General features: G+C 36.1%; 1 protein-coding gene across 4 annotated transcripts in view; it reads right to left on the bottom strand.

Moving 5' to 3' along the window:
- The window catches only part of VPS54 (VPS54 subunit of GARP complex), a 118231-nt gene that overhangs the window by 72158 nt on the left and 26693 nt on the right, over window positions 1-19380 (bottom strand). For 2 of the 4 annotated variants that reach the window (XM_024242742.2, XM_054547447.2), the window contains 5 exons: window positions 18850-19005; window positions 16627-16868; window positions 8948-9026; window positions 5807-5841; window positions 2658-2789 (listed from right to left, as the gene is read on the bottom strand). In XM_024242742.2, coding sequence (XP_024098510.1) covers window positions 2658-2789; window positions 5807-5841; window positions 8948-9026; window positions 16627-16868; window positions 18850-18985 — 624 coding nt within the window. In that variant the 5' untranslated portion in view covers window positions 18986-19005. Of the gene's footprint in view, window positions 1-2657; window positions 2790-5806; window positions 5842-8947; window positions 9027-16626; window positions 16869-18849; window positions 19006-19380 lie in introns of those variants that run through there. The other 2 variants (XM_054547446.2, XM_054547448.2) reach the window with 2 other exon arrangements.

Here is a 19380-nt window from a genome sequence, read left to right as displayed (position 1 = left end):
TCTTTTATCAATTTGTAAAATTCAGTTTATTTCCAACGAATTTTCCTCTTAAAAGTTCGACAAACGCCTTAAACAATTAGCTCATATATATTTTACTAGTAGCACTACCAAGATTAATTCTTACAGTAATATATATTTTAAATGCTTTCTAAATTTCAAATATGGACTTCTAAAACTTGTTTTGCCTTTTCTTCCTTTCTAACTGTATATGCCTTTTTTGGCTATATTATCTTTCCATTATTCACCCATTTTTTTGCTTTGAGATTTTTTAACCCACAGCTCAGACTTCGGGCATTATCTCTGAATGTCTTCGGATAATTCATAGTTTCAAAGGGTTAATGAACTTTCAACATTTAGGTCTCATAAGATTAGAAGAGACTATCTGGTCATCAAATCTGTTTCCCTAAGGAAATACAGAGTATCATTCATATCTTCAATAATGCTCCTTCAATAATCTTACAATATCTAAATAGGTTACAAACAAGAAATTTTTCCATAGGTTAAATCTTGAGTTTATGCCCTTTTGCTCTTTCATCTTCAATATGGCTGTTCATTTATTCACTAAAAAAGCAAAATGGGCACAAATGTACTAGGGTAAACTGCAAGGTAACATGGACTCAATTCCCAGGATAGTAAACGGAGAATAGATATCTTTAGGACAGTGCTACCCAGAATGTGATTTATATGCTGCTGCCAATCTGTGGACTGTTTAACAGGGCCATAATAAAATAAAGAATTTTGCTAGAAAGTAAATCAACTACATCATCAAGCACACTGTATTTTTTTCAGACTTTCTTAATGAAGTAAGCAGTGCAGTGATTTGCATTCCAGTGCAAACTCCTTATTTTACTGCAGACCAGCACTTTGCATAGTACAATAGAATACAAATTTCTTTAATTCTAGTTATAGCATCCTTGCTCTTTAAAGCGAACACGATAAACCAGCTGTTGTCCATCATAAAAGGAGTTTGAAAGTGCTCTCTTGGAATCCTGTCTTCTATTCCTATTCTAAGAACAGAGCAGAATGAAAAGGAGTCAGAATGTAAATACAGCAAATCTGATTCTGCAATTTACAAATAAAAAAAAATTTCCATTATTTTAGTCACTTTAAACATTCAGCATAAGAAAAGCATTTGAGTCTCAAAGATTTTTTGAATTTTCAATAATCCATTGATTTACTCTTTTCAAGGCATAACATTTTTATAGTTTATTTCCTATTAAAATGCTATAAAGGAAATAATTTTTAAATTATCTGTATTAAAAGTACCTGTAAAGATTGATGAGACTTTTACTGGCTTTTGCTGTTTTTCTCTTTTTAAGGTATTATTCTCTCAGGGCATATACTTAGAATATGAACGCCTGTGTCATGAGTAAGCCTGTGTCTCTAAACCCATGGTTTTCGTCAGATTTATCAATTTGTTCCTATGCACGGAAAAACCTTTTTATAGGTGAAAATGTTGCCAAGGGAAAAAGCTCATTTTCATTTTCAATTGTGAGAAAAGGAATACTCATGATTTCTTCCCCATATTTCTTCTTCTCTCCTCCCCAAGCTAGTCTTTTCTTCAGTTTCTGAGGAGGACTGAACCTGATTTATTGATGTCTTCCTGAGACAAGCTTTCAGATTGCCAGGGGATATCACTAAAGTAAAACAAAATCACTACTTCTCATTTTAAGAACTACCTTCAGTTTTACACGAGCTCTAAACTGAATGCTAAGAACAGAGATCAAATGTCTTTAGAAGATTCTTGATAAGTAAATTATATTTAAAGGTCTAAATATTAAATGACTTTCAAGGTGTTGACTTCTGGACTACAGAACATTGTAAAATGTAAAGAACTGCTGACTAGTAACATGTAAAAGACTAGGCTTTGCAAAGCTACAAAAACAATAGGAATATTGTATTCTTTAAGATATTTTTGTTTCAAAATAATCATCCCTAGGTGAAAATGAAAAACAGTACCTCGGAAAACATTGGTTTTCTGTGCTTTAAATCATTCTTACAAAATTAGCCAATGTAGGGATGGGCACGGTGGCTCACATCTGTAATCTCAGCACTTTGGGAGGCCAAGGTGGGCGGATCATGTGGTCAGGAGTTCGAGACCAGCCTGGCCAACATGGTGAAACCCCATCTCTACTAAAAATACAAAAAATTAGCCAAGCATGGTGGCACACACCTGTAGTCCCAGCTACTTGGGAGGATGAGGAAGGAGAATTGCTTGAACCCAGGAGGTGGAGGTTGCAGTGAGTGGAGATCGTACCACTGCACTCCAGCCTGGGCAATAGAGCAAGACTCCGTCTCAACAAAATAAAAATAAAAATAAATAAAATTAGCCAATATGTAAATAAAATATCTGGGATAACTGCAAAGCAATTTATTGTGTTAGCTAATATATCCTTTCAATTAAAATTCCATCAACTGCTCTTTCAGGTAAGAAGCACTCAAATAGTAAGTTTTTCTTTGTTAATCTGCACAACTTGTGTTCCACTGAATCAAAATGCTGTTAGTTTATTAGTTAAGACTGGGAGGCTTATAGTTATCAGTAACAGCAAAAACGAATGTAAAAGTACAGCTTACTAAATAACTAAATCTGAACCCATGCAAACAGTACCACTTAACTAGAATAGTTTCCTACATGGAAAAAGTCAAAAAGATATTACCTTTTCTTGAAGCAACTTTGAGGAAGCTGCATCACGATTTCCTTTTCCACCAGCAGTATTAAAATGAGACCATGGTAAAACTGAATTAAAAGTTAAGGAATCATCCAAGGCAAAATCTGGTTTCATAAAAATCTATTAAAAAAATGCATTTCCCTCAATTAGATAAGTATTTTCTTTATACCCATTATCTCTTCTAACATCATGATCATTAAACGAAATTAACGTGGATCTTGAGTATGAATAGCAAAAGCAAGTGATAACGGTCGAGTTATTCACACAAATATCTATAAGAAAAATGTGTAAATTTCTCACCAAGCTTAAAATACTCATAAAAGATACAAAATGTTTTTTGCCTTTACCAATGGAGATGGTCATTCTATTACTACAGGATCATACTCACTAATGCAGTCCTACAGGTACATACCAGAGGCAGATATAATACTTATCCTAAAATTTCCACATTATTTCCCACTGATAGTTTTTTAAAATGCCAAATATCAATTTCTCTAACCTATCTATTTTCTCCTGCTCAAAATTGTTTTAAAATTAGTTTAGATTAAGCATACAATAAATATTAAAACCAAAACAAATTCAATTTTATTAATAGACTACTTTTCCCTTACATATCATGACCAGCTAGGCAATAAGGCCTACCTGTTATATTTTGTAAATACACCTTGAATCTCTGCTTTCCTGTATCTCCACAGCATTCAGTAGTTCAGCTCTTCAATAGCTATTTACTGATATCCTTCCCTAATCTATCCCCTATACTACTATTAGAGATACTCCTCTAAAATGTCAAGTATAACTGTATTAACTTCCCTGTTTAAAATTCTCAATAGATTCCCATGACCCACAGATCAAACTATTTAGAATGGCATCCAAAACCCTTCATTGTTTTTCTGGACCCATTTACCTCTTTGTATCTTGTCACTCCCACTATTTACCCATTACACTCTAGCAATATTCAATTCTCTTCCATACTCTTATTCTTTTTACAATGAGTGTATTAATACATAAAGTATGCATATCTTTATATACATACTTCTGGCCTAGAATGCCTTTTCTTGTACATCTTCCTGAAGAACATGACCCAATCAAAAGGGCAAATGTGTCCTTGTGCATGACATAATGACTACCATCTCTGAACACAAATATATCATGCATACTTAATTATTTACCTCATACTTTATAGAAATTATTAATTTAGTATGCATATCTCCCTCTGGAGACCATATGTTCTTGCAGGGTTAAATTTATAGCTTATTTTTGTATCTCTAGCACCTAGCATAGGGCCTAAAACATGGTTTAATCAATTTATGTATTTAATTATATGCTATATTTTATTTACTGATTTATTTTACCTATATACAAAAATTAGAATGAATACGGTAGAAAAAAAATCTAACTAGAGACATGAGTAAATTTTCTAATCCCTGCTTTGGTATTATAACTGAAAGTATTGATTAATTCAATAAATATTTACTATTTCTGATGCTAGGCACTGAAGGAGAAACAAAGATAATTTATTAAAGAGACCCCAATCTCATGAAGCTTCAATCCAAGGGATGTGATAAAATATGTATATAAAATATTATAAGGAGACCGGGCCCTGTGGTTCATGCTTGTAATCCCAGCACTTTCAGAGGCCAGGTGGGCGGATCACTTGAAGTCAGAAGTTTGAGACCAGCCTAGCCTGGCTATCGTGGCAAAACCCCGTCTGTTCTAAAAATACTAAAATTAGCCAGGCCTGGTAGCAGGCGCCTGTAATCCCAGCTTACTCAGGAGGCTGAGGTAACAGAATTGCTTGAACCTGGGAGGCGGAGGTTGCAGTGAGCCGAGATTGTGCCACTGCACTCCAGCCTGGGCGACAGAGAGAGACTCTGCCTCAAAAAAAAAAAAAAAAAAAAAAAGTCTTATAAGGACAAGAGGGACAAATCCTTAAAGGGGTAGCAGAGGGATGAGGGAAGAGTCCCAGATAAAATGTTACGGGAATCTGGCAAAAGGGCCAATTATCTTCTGTTGGAAAGAACAAGAAAGTACCCATGTAAAGCTGCCATTTTAAGCAAAAGATTACAGAGAATCAGATATGGGAAGATAAGGGAAAAGTCTTCCAGGATCAAGAAACAGCATAAATAAAGCACAGAGCCATCAAAAAAAAGTTTGGCTGAAGTAAAGAATGTGTAAAGATTACATGAAGTGAACATTGAGCCTTAAATGACAACCTTTGAATTTTATTTTGCAGAATCAAATAAATGATATAAATGATATCCTTCTACCTTTTTTGTGTCTTTCATCTTCTCTTTCTTACCCTAAAGAACAACTGTCACAGACCTATTTGAGAATCTGATGAAGGTAATCGACTCTCTTCCCAGAAAAAAATGGATCTATTATACATCGACAAAATTTTTCATACAAAGTATCTCTTAATAATTTGAAGAGGTTGAATGATCAGCAAAATTTTTGTAATGCAAAGATTTTAAAATATTTGTAGGTTTCAGTGATGAGAAAGAGACTGATGATGCAAAAGAGAAAAAACACCATAAATATACATCATTTTTATTTGTTAATTAAAAACATTTTTTCATTAAAAAAAAAAAAAAAAGGCCAGGCATGGTGGCTCACACCTGTAATCCCAGCACATTGGGAGGCCGAGGTGGACGGATCACTTGAAATCAGGAGTTCAAGACCAGCCTGGCCAATACGGTGAAACCCCATCTCTACTAAAAATACAAAACAAAAAAAGTAGCTGGGCATGGTGGCATGCACCTGTAATCCCAGCTACTCAGGATGCTGAGGCAGCAGAATCACTGGAACCCAGGAGACAGAGGTTACAGTGAACTGAGATCGCACCACTGCACTCCAGCCTGCGAGACGGAGCAAGATTCTGGCTAAGTAAGAGAAAGAAAAGAAAAGCAGAAAGAAAAAGACAGAAAGAAAGACAGAAAAGACAGAAAGAAAGACAGAAAGAAGGAAAGAAAAAAAGAAAAGAATGAGAAAGAAAGAAGAAAAGTGATGCAACACAGCCCCACAAGAGACAAAGTAGCCAAAGGGTCAAAAAAAAAAAAAAGCCAAATGAAATCTGCTTGTAAGGCAAAATTAAAGATCAAATATTATAAGGCAATTTTCTCATGTTTAAGCTTTGTTACCTTAGGTACTTGCTCCAGATCTGTCCTGGATTTATCTATTTAAAAAGAAGGGAAAATATTATTTTTAAAACTTGTTTTCATTTTAACTCCATAAAATACATTTTGACAGATTCAGTATTGTACTGGGTCACATCCAAATAACTACTTAAATTTATTCCTTCAACAAATATCTATCAAGCACCTATTACATGCCTAGTAGTAGGCAAAGCGCTGAACAAAACAATGTTTCAGGTAATTGTAATCAATTATATAGCAGCAATAAAACAGCTAAATACATCTCAAATCTTTTTAATCAGACATAAAAGGCTTTATGCTATCTCAGTGGTCCCCAACCCCCAGGCCATAACCTGTTAGGAACCAGGCTGCACAGCAGGAGGTGAGCAGTGGGCACAAGCAAAGCTTCATCTGTATTTACAGACACTCCCCATCGCTCACATTACCGTCTGAGCTCCACCTTCTGTCAGATCAGTGGTGGCACTACGTTCTCATAGGAGCACAAACCCTAATGTGAACTGCACATGTCAGAGATCTAGGTTGTGCCCTCCTTATAAGAATCTAATGCCTGATGATCTGTCACTGTCTCCCATCTCCCCCAGATGGGACCATCTAGTTCCCAGAAAATAAGCTCAGGGCTCCCACTGACTCTACATTATGATGAGTTGTATAATTATTTCATTATATTTTACAATGTAATAACAGTAGAAATAAAGTGCATAATAAAGGTTCATCCCAAAACTATCTCCCCACAAACCCCTTGGTCTATGGAAAAATTGTTTTCCATGAAACCAGTCCCTGGTGCCAAAAAGATTGAAGACTGCTGTGCTATCTTTTTAAGTTTGGTAAGACTGAATATGGCATGCTATGTAATTTTAAAAAATGAATTAAATTTTAAAGTAGGAATACTGTTTTTATTATTTAAAAGATCTATCATCCCATCCAGAATTTCTTATGATCAAAGGTTGCTTTTTTATACTATGTTAATTTTCTTCTCAGACATCTTAAAGCTGAGATACACACTTATTTGCAAATGAACCTACTTTACTTTCATCCTGCCAATCCAAACTCAGATAAGGTACTACTCTCCTCTTCAAAACCAACCTTTCTGCACTTAGACTCCATTTCCTCCTGCCTCTGCTGTGAGCTTGGTTAATCAGTTTACTCTATCTCGGTATCTTCAGCCTCTTCCCTTGTACTAGCTCTCTTATCTCTGTATATAAACATGCTCAGTTCTTTTCCATTAAAAAATATATATATATATACACACACACACATATTATATATATATATATATAGAAAAAGATAAAACCCAGGCCAGGACCAGGTTGAGGGAAGGGCGGGACCTCAGATGCAAAAGCACTCACTCTCAGGGATAGTCAAATGCCTCTCTTACCTGATCTAGTCCTGGCCATGAAAAAATATTCTTCCACTCTGTTCCCTGTAGTCAATAATCTATCTCAAATCTTCTAGTGACATAATACTGGTAGTCTACATTTCTTTCTCTTGTACTCACTCCTTAATATATAGTATTGAGGTTTCTGGAACTGCCATAAATGCTCTAAGATCTCCTGATTGCCAAAACAAAGGAGACTTCTCAGTGTACAAATTGATCTATCCCTGAACTATTCTGACATTATAGACCAACTAACTGTTCTTACTTTCTGAAATCCTCACTAGCTTTAACTTTTAAGGTGCAATTCTCTCTTGGTTGACTTTCCTATCTCTCTGACCACTTTTTGTCTCCTTCACAGGTATCTCATCTTCCGTCTGCCCCTTAAATGCGACAGATTAATTAGTGCTCCATCACCAGTCATTTTCTTCTCACTATTCACATCTTCCCTGGGCAATCTCACCCAACGTCCTTGGATTCAACTACCATGCTATTGTCCAGCATACCTGTCTATGATGATGTCTACCATACTTACATCTTCAGCCTAAATCTTCAACCTGAGCTCCAGGTTGCCAAAAAGGCATGTCCTTCACTGCAAATCTGCAACTAAACTTGCCTCCATCTCCCTCAAAATTCCTCCTCCTATATTGCCTCTCTCACTGAATTGCACTGTCACCCACCCAGTTGTCCAAGCAAGAAACATGGGAATTGTCCTTGAATCATCTTGCTCCATTACCAATAACTGGCCACCAAAACCTGTGTCTCAATCTCTGAGTTACTTCTCAAAGGCCTAATTCCCTCTCCATCTCCACTGTAACTGTTACTGGAATATCATTTCTCATTTGTATTACCGCAGTAGCCTCCAACTGTCTCCTTGTCTCTAGTCTAATCATCATCCCATTATTCACTATCCACAACTATTTTCACATAAATATATAATCATAAATCTGATCATGCTTAGTTAAAAATATTATGTAGCTTTATAGTGTCTTCAGAAAAAGTAAAATTCCTTACCACAGCATATAAGGTTCTTCATGATCTGACTCCTGCCTATGCTTCAGTCTCATCTCTTGCTCCCAGTAGAACCAACATATTAAACTCTTACAGTTCCTTGAATATTCTGTTCTCTCTTTATTCTATGGCTTTGTATAAACTATTCCCTTTTCTTGGAATGCCTTCTTCCACATAAATGTTTCAAACTAACGACTTTAAAACACATGTAATCACTGTCAACTCTAGGAATGCTTCTAAAGCTAAGTTAGGCATGTTATAAAACTTTACCACACTGAACTTACTCTTTAATATACAGTGATACAATTATTGGTTTATTTCTTTAAACTTATTCAGGAGAACATCAGTTCTTTGAGGACCAAAGCTACTTTTTACTTATCTATAGATTTACTTTAGGGTATCACTACGTTACTGTTCTCAAATCCTCCCACCTCACCCTCCCAAGTAGTTGGGACTATACACATGTGCCATCATGTACAGCTTACTCATCTATTTTTAAGCAACAAGGAACATACCAAGCACGAAGATATTCAATCAATATTTGTTGAACTAAAGGATTACACTACTGTCAGATCTACTTTTTCTCTTAGAAGTTCTTAGAAAATACTATAATCATAGGTTATAAAAATTTTTACTAGAAATAAAAATTATAGATATAATAGGCAATAAGGTCCCAAAATAAAGATTTTGTTCACTAATATTTATGCTATGCTTTATTATCTATAAATAACACATATTCATACCATGAGTATGTAAAAGAGTCCTTTCAAAGGTATCTTTAGGAGGACAAATATTCTTGCATCTCTCATGAATCTTCTCTCTCTAATAAAAAGACAAATAACATGATCAATGTATGTGTAAACATGAGTATTCAAAGCATGAAAGTGTTTTGCAACAGAATATCAGAATATGCCAAATTAGTCCTATGACTTTTAATACGAAATCACTAGCCTCCTGAACTTAAATACAAGTAACAAGCATGCTTAATAAACCAAATACCTCTATGAGATCTACGCACATCTATATACCTCCATCCATTCCATCTTATATAATTATAGTAAAATCTCCATATTTAGAATAAAGTGAGAAAGCAAATGGAAAATATTTATGTATCAATTAGGAGAAAAATTTAAATCAAGAAAGAAAATTCAAAAACCTATATATCTAAGATAGAAAGATAGAAATTAGGCCAGGTGCGGTGGCTCACACCTGTAATCTCAGCACTTTCAGAGGCTGAGGCGGACCGATCACCTGAGGTCAAGAGTTCGAGACTAGCCTGGCCAACATGGTGAAACCCCGTCTCTACCAAAAATTAGCCAGGAGTAGTAGTGCACACCTGAAATCCCAGCTATTGGGGAGGCTGAGGCACAAGAATCACTTAAACCCAGGAGGCAGAGGCTGCAGTGAACCGAGATCACGCCATTGCACTCCAGCCTGGGTGGCAGAGTGAGACTCCATCACAAAAAAAAGAAAAAAAAGAAAGAAAGAAAGATAGAAATTAGTTATTGACACACTCTGAGTCAAAAAAAAAAAAAAAATCTCACTCTGATTTAGAATTAGATGACCACTAACAATGTTATTTTCAGAGATATCACCGAAAGGATACCTGAGAAAGTGAAGTGTGGTAACAAGAAAAGCAGGAGGCCAGCAGTGTTCAGAGTTCTGGTAGCAATTCTATCAGTTACTACAGGACTGTTTTCCAAAGTGGCCATACCATTTTTCATTCCCACCAGCAATAAATAAGAGCTCCTGTTGTTCTACATCCTTGTCAACATTTGGTGTTGTCAGTGTTTTAGATTTTTGCTATTCTAATAGGTATGTAGTGGCATCTCATTTTAATTAGGAATTCCCTAATGACATTTGATATTGAGCATCTTTTTATATGCTTATTTGCCATCTGCATTATCTTCTTTGATGAGGTATTTAGATCTTTTGCTCATATTTTTTAAGGTAAAATATATATAACATAAAATTTATCATGTAAAATTATTTGCTATGTTGACCATATTTTCATGTGCTAATTGCACACTTCTATACCTTTTTTTGGGAAAAGGTCTATTCAAAGCCCTTTACTCATTTTTTAATTTGGCTGTTTGTTTTGTTGTTGTTGAGTTTTAACTCCTTTGTTTATTTTTGGTACCAGTCCCTTTTTGTTTTTTGAGACAGGGTCTAGTTCTGTTGCCCAGGCTGAAGTAGCTCACTGTAACTTCAAATTTCAGGGTTCACGCAATCTTCCTGCCTCAGCCTCCAGAGCCGCTAGGACTACAGGTGCACACCACCATGCCTGACTAATTTTTCTAATTTTTTCTTGTAGAGATGGGTTCTCACTATGTTGCCCAAGCTGGTCCTGAACTCTCGGTCTCAAGTGATTCTCCCACCTCCACCTCCCAAAGTGCTGGGATTACAAGGCGTAAGCCACCACACCTGACCATCAATCCTGTATCAGATATGTGTTTTGTAAGTATTTTCTCCCAGTCTTTGGCTTGTTTTTTCATGCTCTTAACAGTGTCTTTCACAGAGTAGAACTTTTTAATTTTAATGAAGTTCAACTTTTCAATTTTTTCTTTCATGGATTGTGCTTTTCTTTCATATCTAAAAAGTCATTACCAAACCCAAGGTTACCTAGATTTTCTCCTATGTTATCATCTAGAAGTTTTATAGTTTTGCATTTTACATTAAGGTCTATCATCAACTTTGAGCTAATTTCCATGAATAGTGCAAGGTGGTATGTGTCTATATTCTTTCTCTTTGGTATGTGGATGTGTAGTTGTTTCAGTACCATTTGTTCAAACAACTATCCTTTCTCTATTGAATTACCTTTGCCCCTTTGTTAAAAATCAGTTGATTGTATTTGTGTGGGTCTATTTCTGGGTTCTCTGTTCCACTGATCCATATATCTGTTCTTTCACCAATATGACATTTTCTTGATTACTGTAGCTTATAGCAAAACTTCAAACTGGGTGGTATCAGTCCTCCAGCTTTGTTCCTGTTTTAATACTGTGTTAGCTATTCTGGGTCTTTTTCTATATAAGCTTTAGAGTCAGTTTTCAATATCCACAAAACCAACTGCTAGGATTTTAATCAGGATTATGTTTGACTCTATTGATCAAGCTGGGAAAAAGAGACACCTTGACAATACTGAGCCTTCCTACCCACATATATGAACTATCTCTCCATTTATTTAGATATTTAATTTCTTTCATCAGTCTTGTGGTTTTCCTCAGATAGATCTTACATATATTTAGATTTATACATAAAGCCTTCATTTTCTTTGATGCTAATGTAAATGGCATGGGTTTTTAATTTCAAATTCCAATTGTTCACTGCTGGTATATAAGAAAGTAATTAACTTTTATATATTAACTTTGTATCTTGCAATCTTACTATAGTCACTTATTAGTTCCAGGAATTTCTTTTTGGATTCTTTGGGATTTTCCACATCGACAATCATTTCATCTGGAAACAGTTTTACTTCTTCCTAATTTTTATATATTTTATTTCCTTTTCTTGTCTTATTACATTAGTTAGGACTTCCAAGACAATGTTAAAAGAAACAGTGAGAGGGGACATCCCTTACCTTGATCCTGTTCTTAGTGGGAAGCATCTAGTTTCCCCCATTAGCTATAGAGTTTTTGTAGATTTTTTTTTTTTCTTTTTTGAGACAGAGTCTCACTCTGTCACCCAATCTATAGTGCAGTGGCGTGATCATGGTTTACTGCAACCTCCACCTCCTGGGTCCAAGTGATTCTCATGCCTCAGCCTCCCAAGTAGCTGAAATCCCCATTGCAAAATTATAACTGAGACAGTGAAAGAGATCTGACCTAACCAACTCCATCTTGCTTCTAACCTCCAAGCTGTTCTGGTCCATTCTTGAGCATAGGGTGAACTAACTTTGGGAGGAACTTAGTTTATAGTTTAAAACAAAGATGATAACAGTCCTTTCCCAAAACAAACCACCTTCTTGCCTGGGGGCTAGACTGCCTTTGTTGGACTAACAAATTAGCCACAAGATTAGAAATTATGGTTTAGGAGTCGGCTCACGCAACTGGAGACTACAAGATTCTGACCCTCCCCCTAAACTGTTCCTAAGATCCACGCTTGAGATATTTTGCAGACCCTGTACTTGACAGATCAGCTGGTACCACCCCGATCAATAAACTGGCTCATTTGATCTTGTTGGCCCCACCCAGGAACTGACTCAGCACATGGAGATGGCTTCTTCCTATGATATCATCGCTGACCTGACCAATCAGCACTGCCAGCTCACTGGATTCCCCTTACCCACCAAGTTGTCCTTAAAAACTCTGATCCTCGAATGCTTGGGGAGACTGATTTGAGTAATAATAAAACTCTAGTCTCCCACACAGCCAGCTCTGCATGAATTACTCATTCTCTATTGCAATTCCCCTGTCTCAATAAATCAGCTGCCTAGGCAGCAGGCAAGGTGAACCCATTGGCAATTACATAGCTGGGATTACAGGCATGCGCCACCATGCCCAGCTAAATTTTGTGTTTTTAGTACAGATGAGTTTCACCATGTTGGCCAAGCTGGTCTCAAGTCCTGGCCTCAAACATCCTGCCAAAGTGCTGGGATTACAGGCGTGAGCTGACACACCCAGTACATTCTTTATCAAGTTAAAGAAATTTCTTCCTATTCCTAGTTTGCTGAGAGTTCTTTTTTAAAAAATAATGAATAGCCAACATGGGCAGACTGCTTGAGCTGAGGAGTTTGAGACCAGCCTGGAAAACAAGGCAAAACCCCGTCACTACAAAATATGCAAAAATTAGCCAGGTGTGGTGTTGTGGTGGTGCTTGCCTGCAGTCCCAGCTACTTGGGGGGTGCTGAGATGGGAGGATCGCTTGAGCTGGGAGGTTGAGGCTGCAGTGAGCTGTGATCCTGCCACCACACTCCAGCCTGGGCAACAGAGCATGACCTTGTCTCAAAAAAAAAAAAAAAAAAACCAAAAAAACACAAGAGGTCTAAAGTTTTCTTTCCTTATAATGCCTTTGTCTGATTTTAGTATTAGCTTCATGATGGCCTCACCAAATGCATTAGTAAGTATGTCCTTAGCTTCTATTTCCTGAAATAGATTATAAATAATTGGTATAATTTCTTACTGAAATGTTTGGTAGAATTCACCAAGGAACCCATCTGGGCCTGGTGATTTCTGTTTTGAGCAGTATGATTGATTCAATTTCTCTAATAAATATAGGCCTATTCAGAATATTTATTTCTTGTTGTGTAAGCTTTGGTAAATTGTGTCTTTCAAAATAAACTGGTCCATTTCACCTAGGGTATCAAATTTCTGGGCATAGAATTGTTCACAATATTCTCTTATTATCCTTTTAATGTCTGCAGGATCAGTAGAAACAGCCCCTCTTTCATTTTTGATACCAGTAGCTTATATCTTCTCTTTTTCTGTTTTTTTTGAGATGGAGTCTTGCTCTGTCGCCCAGGCTGGAGTGCAATGGCGCGATCTCAGCTCACTGCAACCTCCGCCTCCCAGGTTCACGTGATTCTCTTGCCTCAGCCTCCCAAGTAGCTGGGATGACAGGTGCCTACCACCATACCCAGCTAATTTTTGTATTTTTAGTAGAGACGGAGTTTCACCATGTTGGCCAGGCTGGTCTCGAACTCCTGACCTCAGGTGATCTGCCCACCGTGGCCTCCCAAAGTGCGGGGATTACAGGCGTGAGCCACCATGCCCAGCCAGATTATCTATTTTTTCTCGAAAGAGATTTGGTATTTTGTGTCATTCAAGAAATCTGTAAATTCATCTAAGTTGTTGAATTTACTGGCACAAAGTTATTCATAAAATTTCATTATTTGGCTTTTAATCTCTGTAGAATCTGTAGTGATATCACCTTTCTTATTCTTGTTATTGGTGACTTTTATCTTCTCTTTTTTTCCTAATCAGTATTGCCAAAGGCTTATCAAGTTTATCTTCTCAAAGAATCAGCTTTTTGTTTCACTAATTTTCTCTGTTGTTTCTCTGATTTTGACTTTGATGTTTATTCTTTCTTTTTTCTGTTTGTTTGTTTTTTTTGGAGACAAGTCTCGCTGTCACCCAGGCTAGAGTGCAATGATGCAATCTCGGCTCACTGCAACCTCAACCACCCAGTTTCAAGCAATTCTCCCACTTCAGCCTCCTGAGTAGCTGCGATTAGAGGCACCTGCCATCATGCCTGGCTAATTTTTTTGTATTTTTATAGAGACAGGGTTTCACCATGTTGGCCAGGCTGGTCTTGAACTCCTGACCTCAGGTGATCCACCCACCTTGGCCTCCCAAAGTGCTGGGATTACAGGCATGAACCACTGCGCCCAGCCATTTTTCCAGCTTCTTGAGGTGGAAGCTGAGGTCACTGATTTGAAATCATTCTTCTTTCAATAATATATGCATTCAGTGCTACAAATTTCTCCCTAAGTGCTGAGCATCACCCCACAAATCCTGATATGTTGTGTTTTCATTTCCATTCAGTTCAAACTACTTTCTGATTTTTCTTTCTTCTTTGACTCACATTTTATTTAGAAGCATAAAGTTCTGTTTTCCAAATATCTGTGGATTTTCCACGAACCTTTTCATTATTAATTTCTATTTTAATTATACTGTGGTCAGAGAGCATACTGTGTTTGAGGTAAAGTCTTCTAAATGTATTAAAATTTGTTTTCAAACCTAGAATATAGTCTATGTCCATAAATGTTTCATTAATACTTGAAAAAAAAGTATATTCTTCTATGTTATATGGAGAGCTCTTTAAAGTCAGGCCAGGTTGGTTAATGGTTCAAGTCTATTATAATCTTGCTGATATTCTGCTTGTCCTATCATTTATTGAAAGAGTATTGAAATCTCCACAATTATGAATAGCTACTTTGCCATAAAATTCTCAGCTTCTGCTTCACATGTTTTGAAGTATGTTATTTGGGGCAAAAATGTTTAAAACTGTTATGTCTTCTTGATTAGCTGACCCTTTTATCATTATAAAATAACATTCTTTATACATACTAATAGTTTTTGCTCTGAAATCTACTTTGTTATTAATACAGCCATTTCTGCTTTCTTCTGACTACTGTTAAGCATGATGTATATTTTTTCATCCTTTCAAATGCTTTTTTCTTTCTATTCAAGGTATATTTCTTATATACAGCATATACTTGGGTCATCAGATCTCACAATCTCTGCCTTTTAATTGGGATGCTTAAACCATTTAGATTTGGTGTAATTACTGATATGATTAGGCTTAAGATTATCATCTTGAAATTTATTTTATGTCCTATCCATTCTTTTTTTATGCCTTTGTTTGGATTGAGAATTTTTAAAATTCCATTTCTGTCTTCCATTATTAGCTGTAATTGTTTGTTTTGCTATTTTAGTGGTTGCTTTAGGGTTTATTGTTAAACCCCTTGCTAAAAACATAGCTTTGTAAGGGAAGGAATGGATGTCAGTTTTGTTCTCTGCTGTATCCTCATGTTTAGAAGACTACCTGACACATGGAAGGCATTCAATATTTGATCAATACACAAATAGAAAAACCAAATTATAGGTAACAAAGGCATATTAATGTTCATCCACTTAACAATCACTTAGATCTGATCATTGAAAACAGTTTTTGTGTTCTATTTTCAATGATCAGATCTCAGTGATTGTTAATATGGCAATATATACATACAAAGGCAAACAAAATATATAGGTTCTGTATAAAAATATTTGATAGTAATAAAAATGAACCAGATGCTATATAGTATTAATGTTAATACAGCCATATTCAAAAAAGTGCAAAGTAAGTAAAATAAAACCAGCTAAATTCAAACTAGGCTTGCTGATGAGAAAAGTATAAAAAGGAATGGTTATAAAAATACAAATATCCCCTGTACCACTTTAATGATTTTAATTATATTGATAACAGCCACTTACTAATAATCTGAAAATGAATTATAGACCATCTAAAACTCTGCACTATACTCAGTTCTTGCTCTCAGACTGGGTTTAAAGTAATATATTAAGTTATAATTATGTCTGGAGATATTATAACTATCTGCTAGAGCTAGGGTGCTCTATAGAATTGTATGCAGTGAATCAGACACAGAAATAGTAATATTCTGCCAATTTCTCAAACCTCACAAATCATCTGGACTTTATAGGCCTAATAGAATCATTTTCTCCTTGGTAAGCAGGGTAGGTTTCATGTTGAATCTTAGCATTATTTGGAATGTGTAATTCTGAAAAATCACTACTGTAAGAGAAATGTATTAAAATATATTTAAGCAAAGAATTAAATGCAACCCAGGACAGTATAATTTGTATGAACAAAAAGAATACTATAAGTTAATCAAACATTACTGGTCAAAAATCGATAATAAAGCATACTAAAAATATTTCTATTACTTTTGACCTGACTATAACTAGCCAAGATTAGATATTACCTGAGAGATTTCCTGTTGATATACTGTAAAATGTTCCTTGCTGATCTGTGGGAGGTAGAATGAAGGCATGACTTCAGTGTCCACAAAGTCCAATCCCCATGTTTTTGTGAAGAAGTCAGATTCTCTTTTTGCTAATCTAGGATCATTTAATGCTGCTGGGAGATTTACTTTGGAATGATATACAGTCCATCTATGTTGATCTGTAACTAGAGATGGGGCAACATATAAACTATGTGAATCACCTGCAAAAAGTAAACAAGAGAACTCTGTAAATGCTGTAAAATTGGTTCTATGTTTGAAAGTACACACTAGAAAACTAAAAATGCATAGATTCCATCTTACGCAAACCAACTAATCTTCCACAGTAAATGATTTAATAAAAAATCAATCTGATTGAATAATCTTCAGCTGCCAGCATCAATTACTAAGGCTTTGAAAAACATGCATGAGATAAAAGATATGCAAAATTTGAGAACTACAATTGCAGGGTGGAGTGAATAGTAAAGAAAGTCTTTCATGAATTCCTTTCCTTAATGTACAATTACTCTTTTTTTTTCAACATCAGAACTATGCTGCTTTCTATTATATATTTTCTATCCTTTAATACGCCACTGTTTTTTAGAGGTAGGCCTCTTTTCTATTATATCATGGCAGGATCTCCTGGATAAAATATCCTTTGGCTTATAATTAGGTGACATAAATGTTGCTGTGGCATTAACCATACAAGAAGGAAAAATATATACTCTATTCTCATTATTAGTAGTGTATTTGTTCTGTAAAGTTATTGTGAATATTGAATTAGCAAATATTGAGCCACTGCTTGTAGGGAAACTAAAGAGTTCAGTTCCTGTGAGCCTTTGGTCACAATAGTTTCATCAACTGATCAATACATAACCTTGTTTTGTGTGTTTAAAGATGCCTTATTCAGTATACATCGTTGATTCACTAACACTGAACTTGTGGCTAACAGTGCTATAATTTATGCCTGAATGAAGCTTATACAACACATGTATTTTCTCCATAAGGGACATCATAGCCTTCTTGCACTTAGGAACTCCAGACAGCATTTTAGCACTGCGCTTAAGGGCAATTTAAACAGCAAAATCACCAACAAAAAGCTCCAAACATGTGGCACCAAGTAAAAACAGACCACAAAAAGAACATTAGTTTATAGTATGAGAGCTGAAACAAGAAGGCAGAGTTTTGTCTTGTTCAAATTCAGCTGGGAATGCATGTGTCAGGTATCTCAAATCTTTCACTGCTCTGCACGTGACTCAAATTACCACAAATATGCCATAAGTAGTGATTTGGGGATTATGAATAAATATTAAGGAGTCAGGAGAATTTGCAAATACATAATATGCAAATGATGAGGGCTGACTGTACCATGTTTTAACTAAGCAGCTTTCAATCTGTACCTTCATTTTCAACACTTTTTCAGTTTATATAAGTAATGCATGAAATACATGAAAAAAACTACATTTCAATTTCCCAATCATTTCCAAATGATTTTTTTTTTTTTTTGAGATACAGTCTCGTTCTGTCACCCAGGCTGGAGTGCACTGCAACCAACCTCCACCTCCCAGGTTCAAGTGATTCTCCTGCCTCAGCCTCCCAAGCAGCTGGGATTACAGGCACACGCCACCACACCCAGCTAATTTTTTATATTTTTGGTAGAGACGGGGTTTCACCATGTTGGCCAGGCTGGTCTTGAACTCCCTCCTGACCTCAAGTGATCTGCCTACCTTGGCCTCCCAAAGTGCTGGGATTACAGGCGTGAGCCACCACGCCAGGCCCCAAATGATTTTTTTTTTTTTTTTTGAGATGGAGTCTGTCTCTGTCACCCAGGCTGGAGTGCAGTGGCCCGATCTCTACTCACTGCCTGCTCCGCCTCCCGAGTTCACACCATTCTCCTGCCTCAGCCTCCGGAGTAGCTGGGACTACAGGCGCCTGCCACCACGCCCGGCTAATTTTTTGTATTTTTAGTAGAGACAGGGTTTCACCATGTTAGCCAGGATGATCTCGATCTGACCTCGTGAACCACCCACCTTGGCCTCCCAAAGTGCTGGGATTATAGGCATGAGCCACCGTGCCCAGCCCCCCCAAATGATTTTTAACATCATAAAATTTACTCTTCTAACATTGGTATATAAAACCTGACTACTCATTTAAAGATAATAGAAATCAGTAAAAAATCCAACAACAACAAAAAAAAAACATTACCTGTGGGTTCCTTGGGACACACATCTGGCAGTGATGGCACAGGTCGAATGTGTTTTGACGGATCTACCTCTATTTTAAAGAAAACATCACTGCTGCTTCCTTGAGGCACTGGTGAAGAACTGTGGCTTGAAGCCATTGCATAAAATCACCACTCAACTGAAAATGAGTAAGAAATAATAATTAAGACACCGCAAATCAAAATCCATCTCTAAGTATTATATATGTCACAAATTTTCTTTCAAAAGCAGAAGAATTTTTCAAAATACCTCAAAGTAGGCAATTTGAATATTTGCTCTTAATTGGGAAAATTGATCACAATATTTAGTTTACTAAGATAGTTATTTGTCCCCATTTTTAAAAAAGTGAAACATCCTTAATCTTTTATTCAAAGTACAAAAAATACCAAGGTTGTAACCAACATATATTAAAGATTAAAAACATTCTATTCATTCAGCAAGTACATAGTAGTTATGCGTTATAGCAAAACAGATAAGTGCATGGGTTTTGAAGTATCCCTGCTTAGGTCCATCT

Source organism: Pongo abelii, chromosome 12 (genome assembly GCF_028885655.2).
Source record: "Pongo abelii isolate AG06213 chromosome 12, NHGRI_mPonAbe1-v2.0_pri, whole genome shotgun sequence".
Lineage (NCBI taxonomy): Eukaryota > Metazoa > Chordata > Mammalia > Primates > Hominidae > Pongo > Pongo abelii.
Note: the sequence above shows the minus strand (reverse complement) of the source record. Positions and strands in the feature narration are given on the sequence as shown.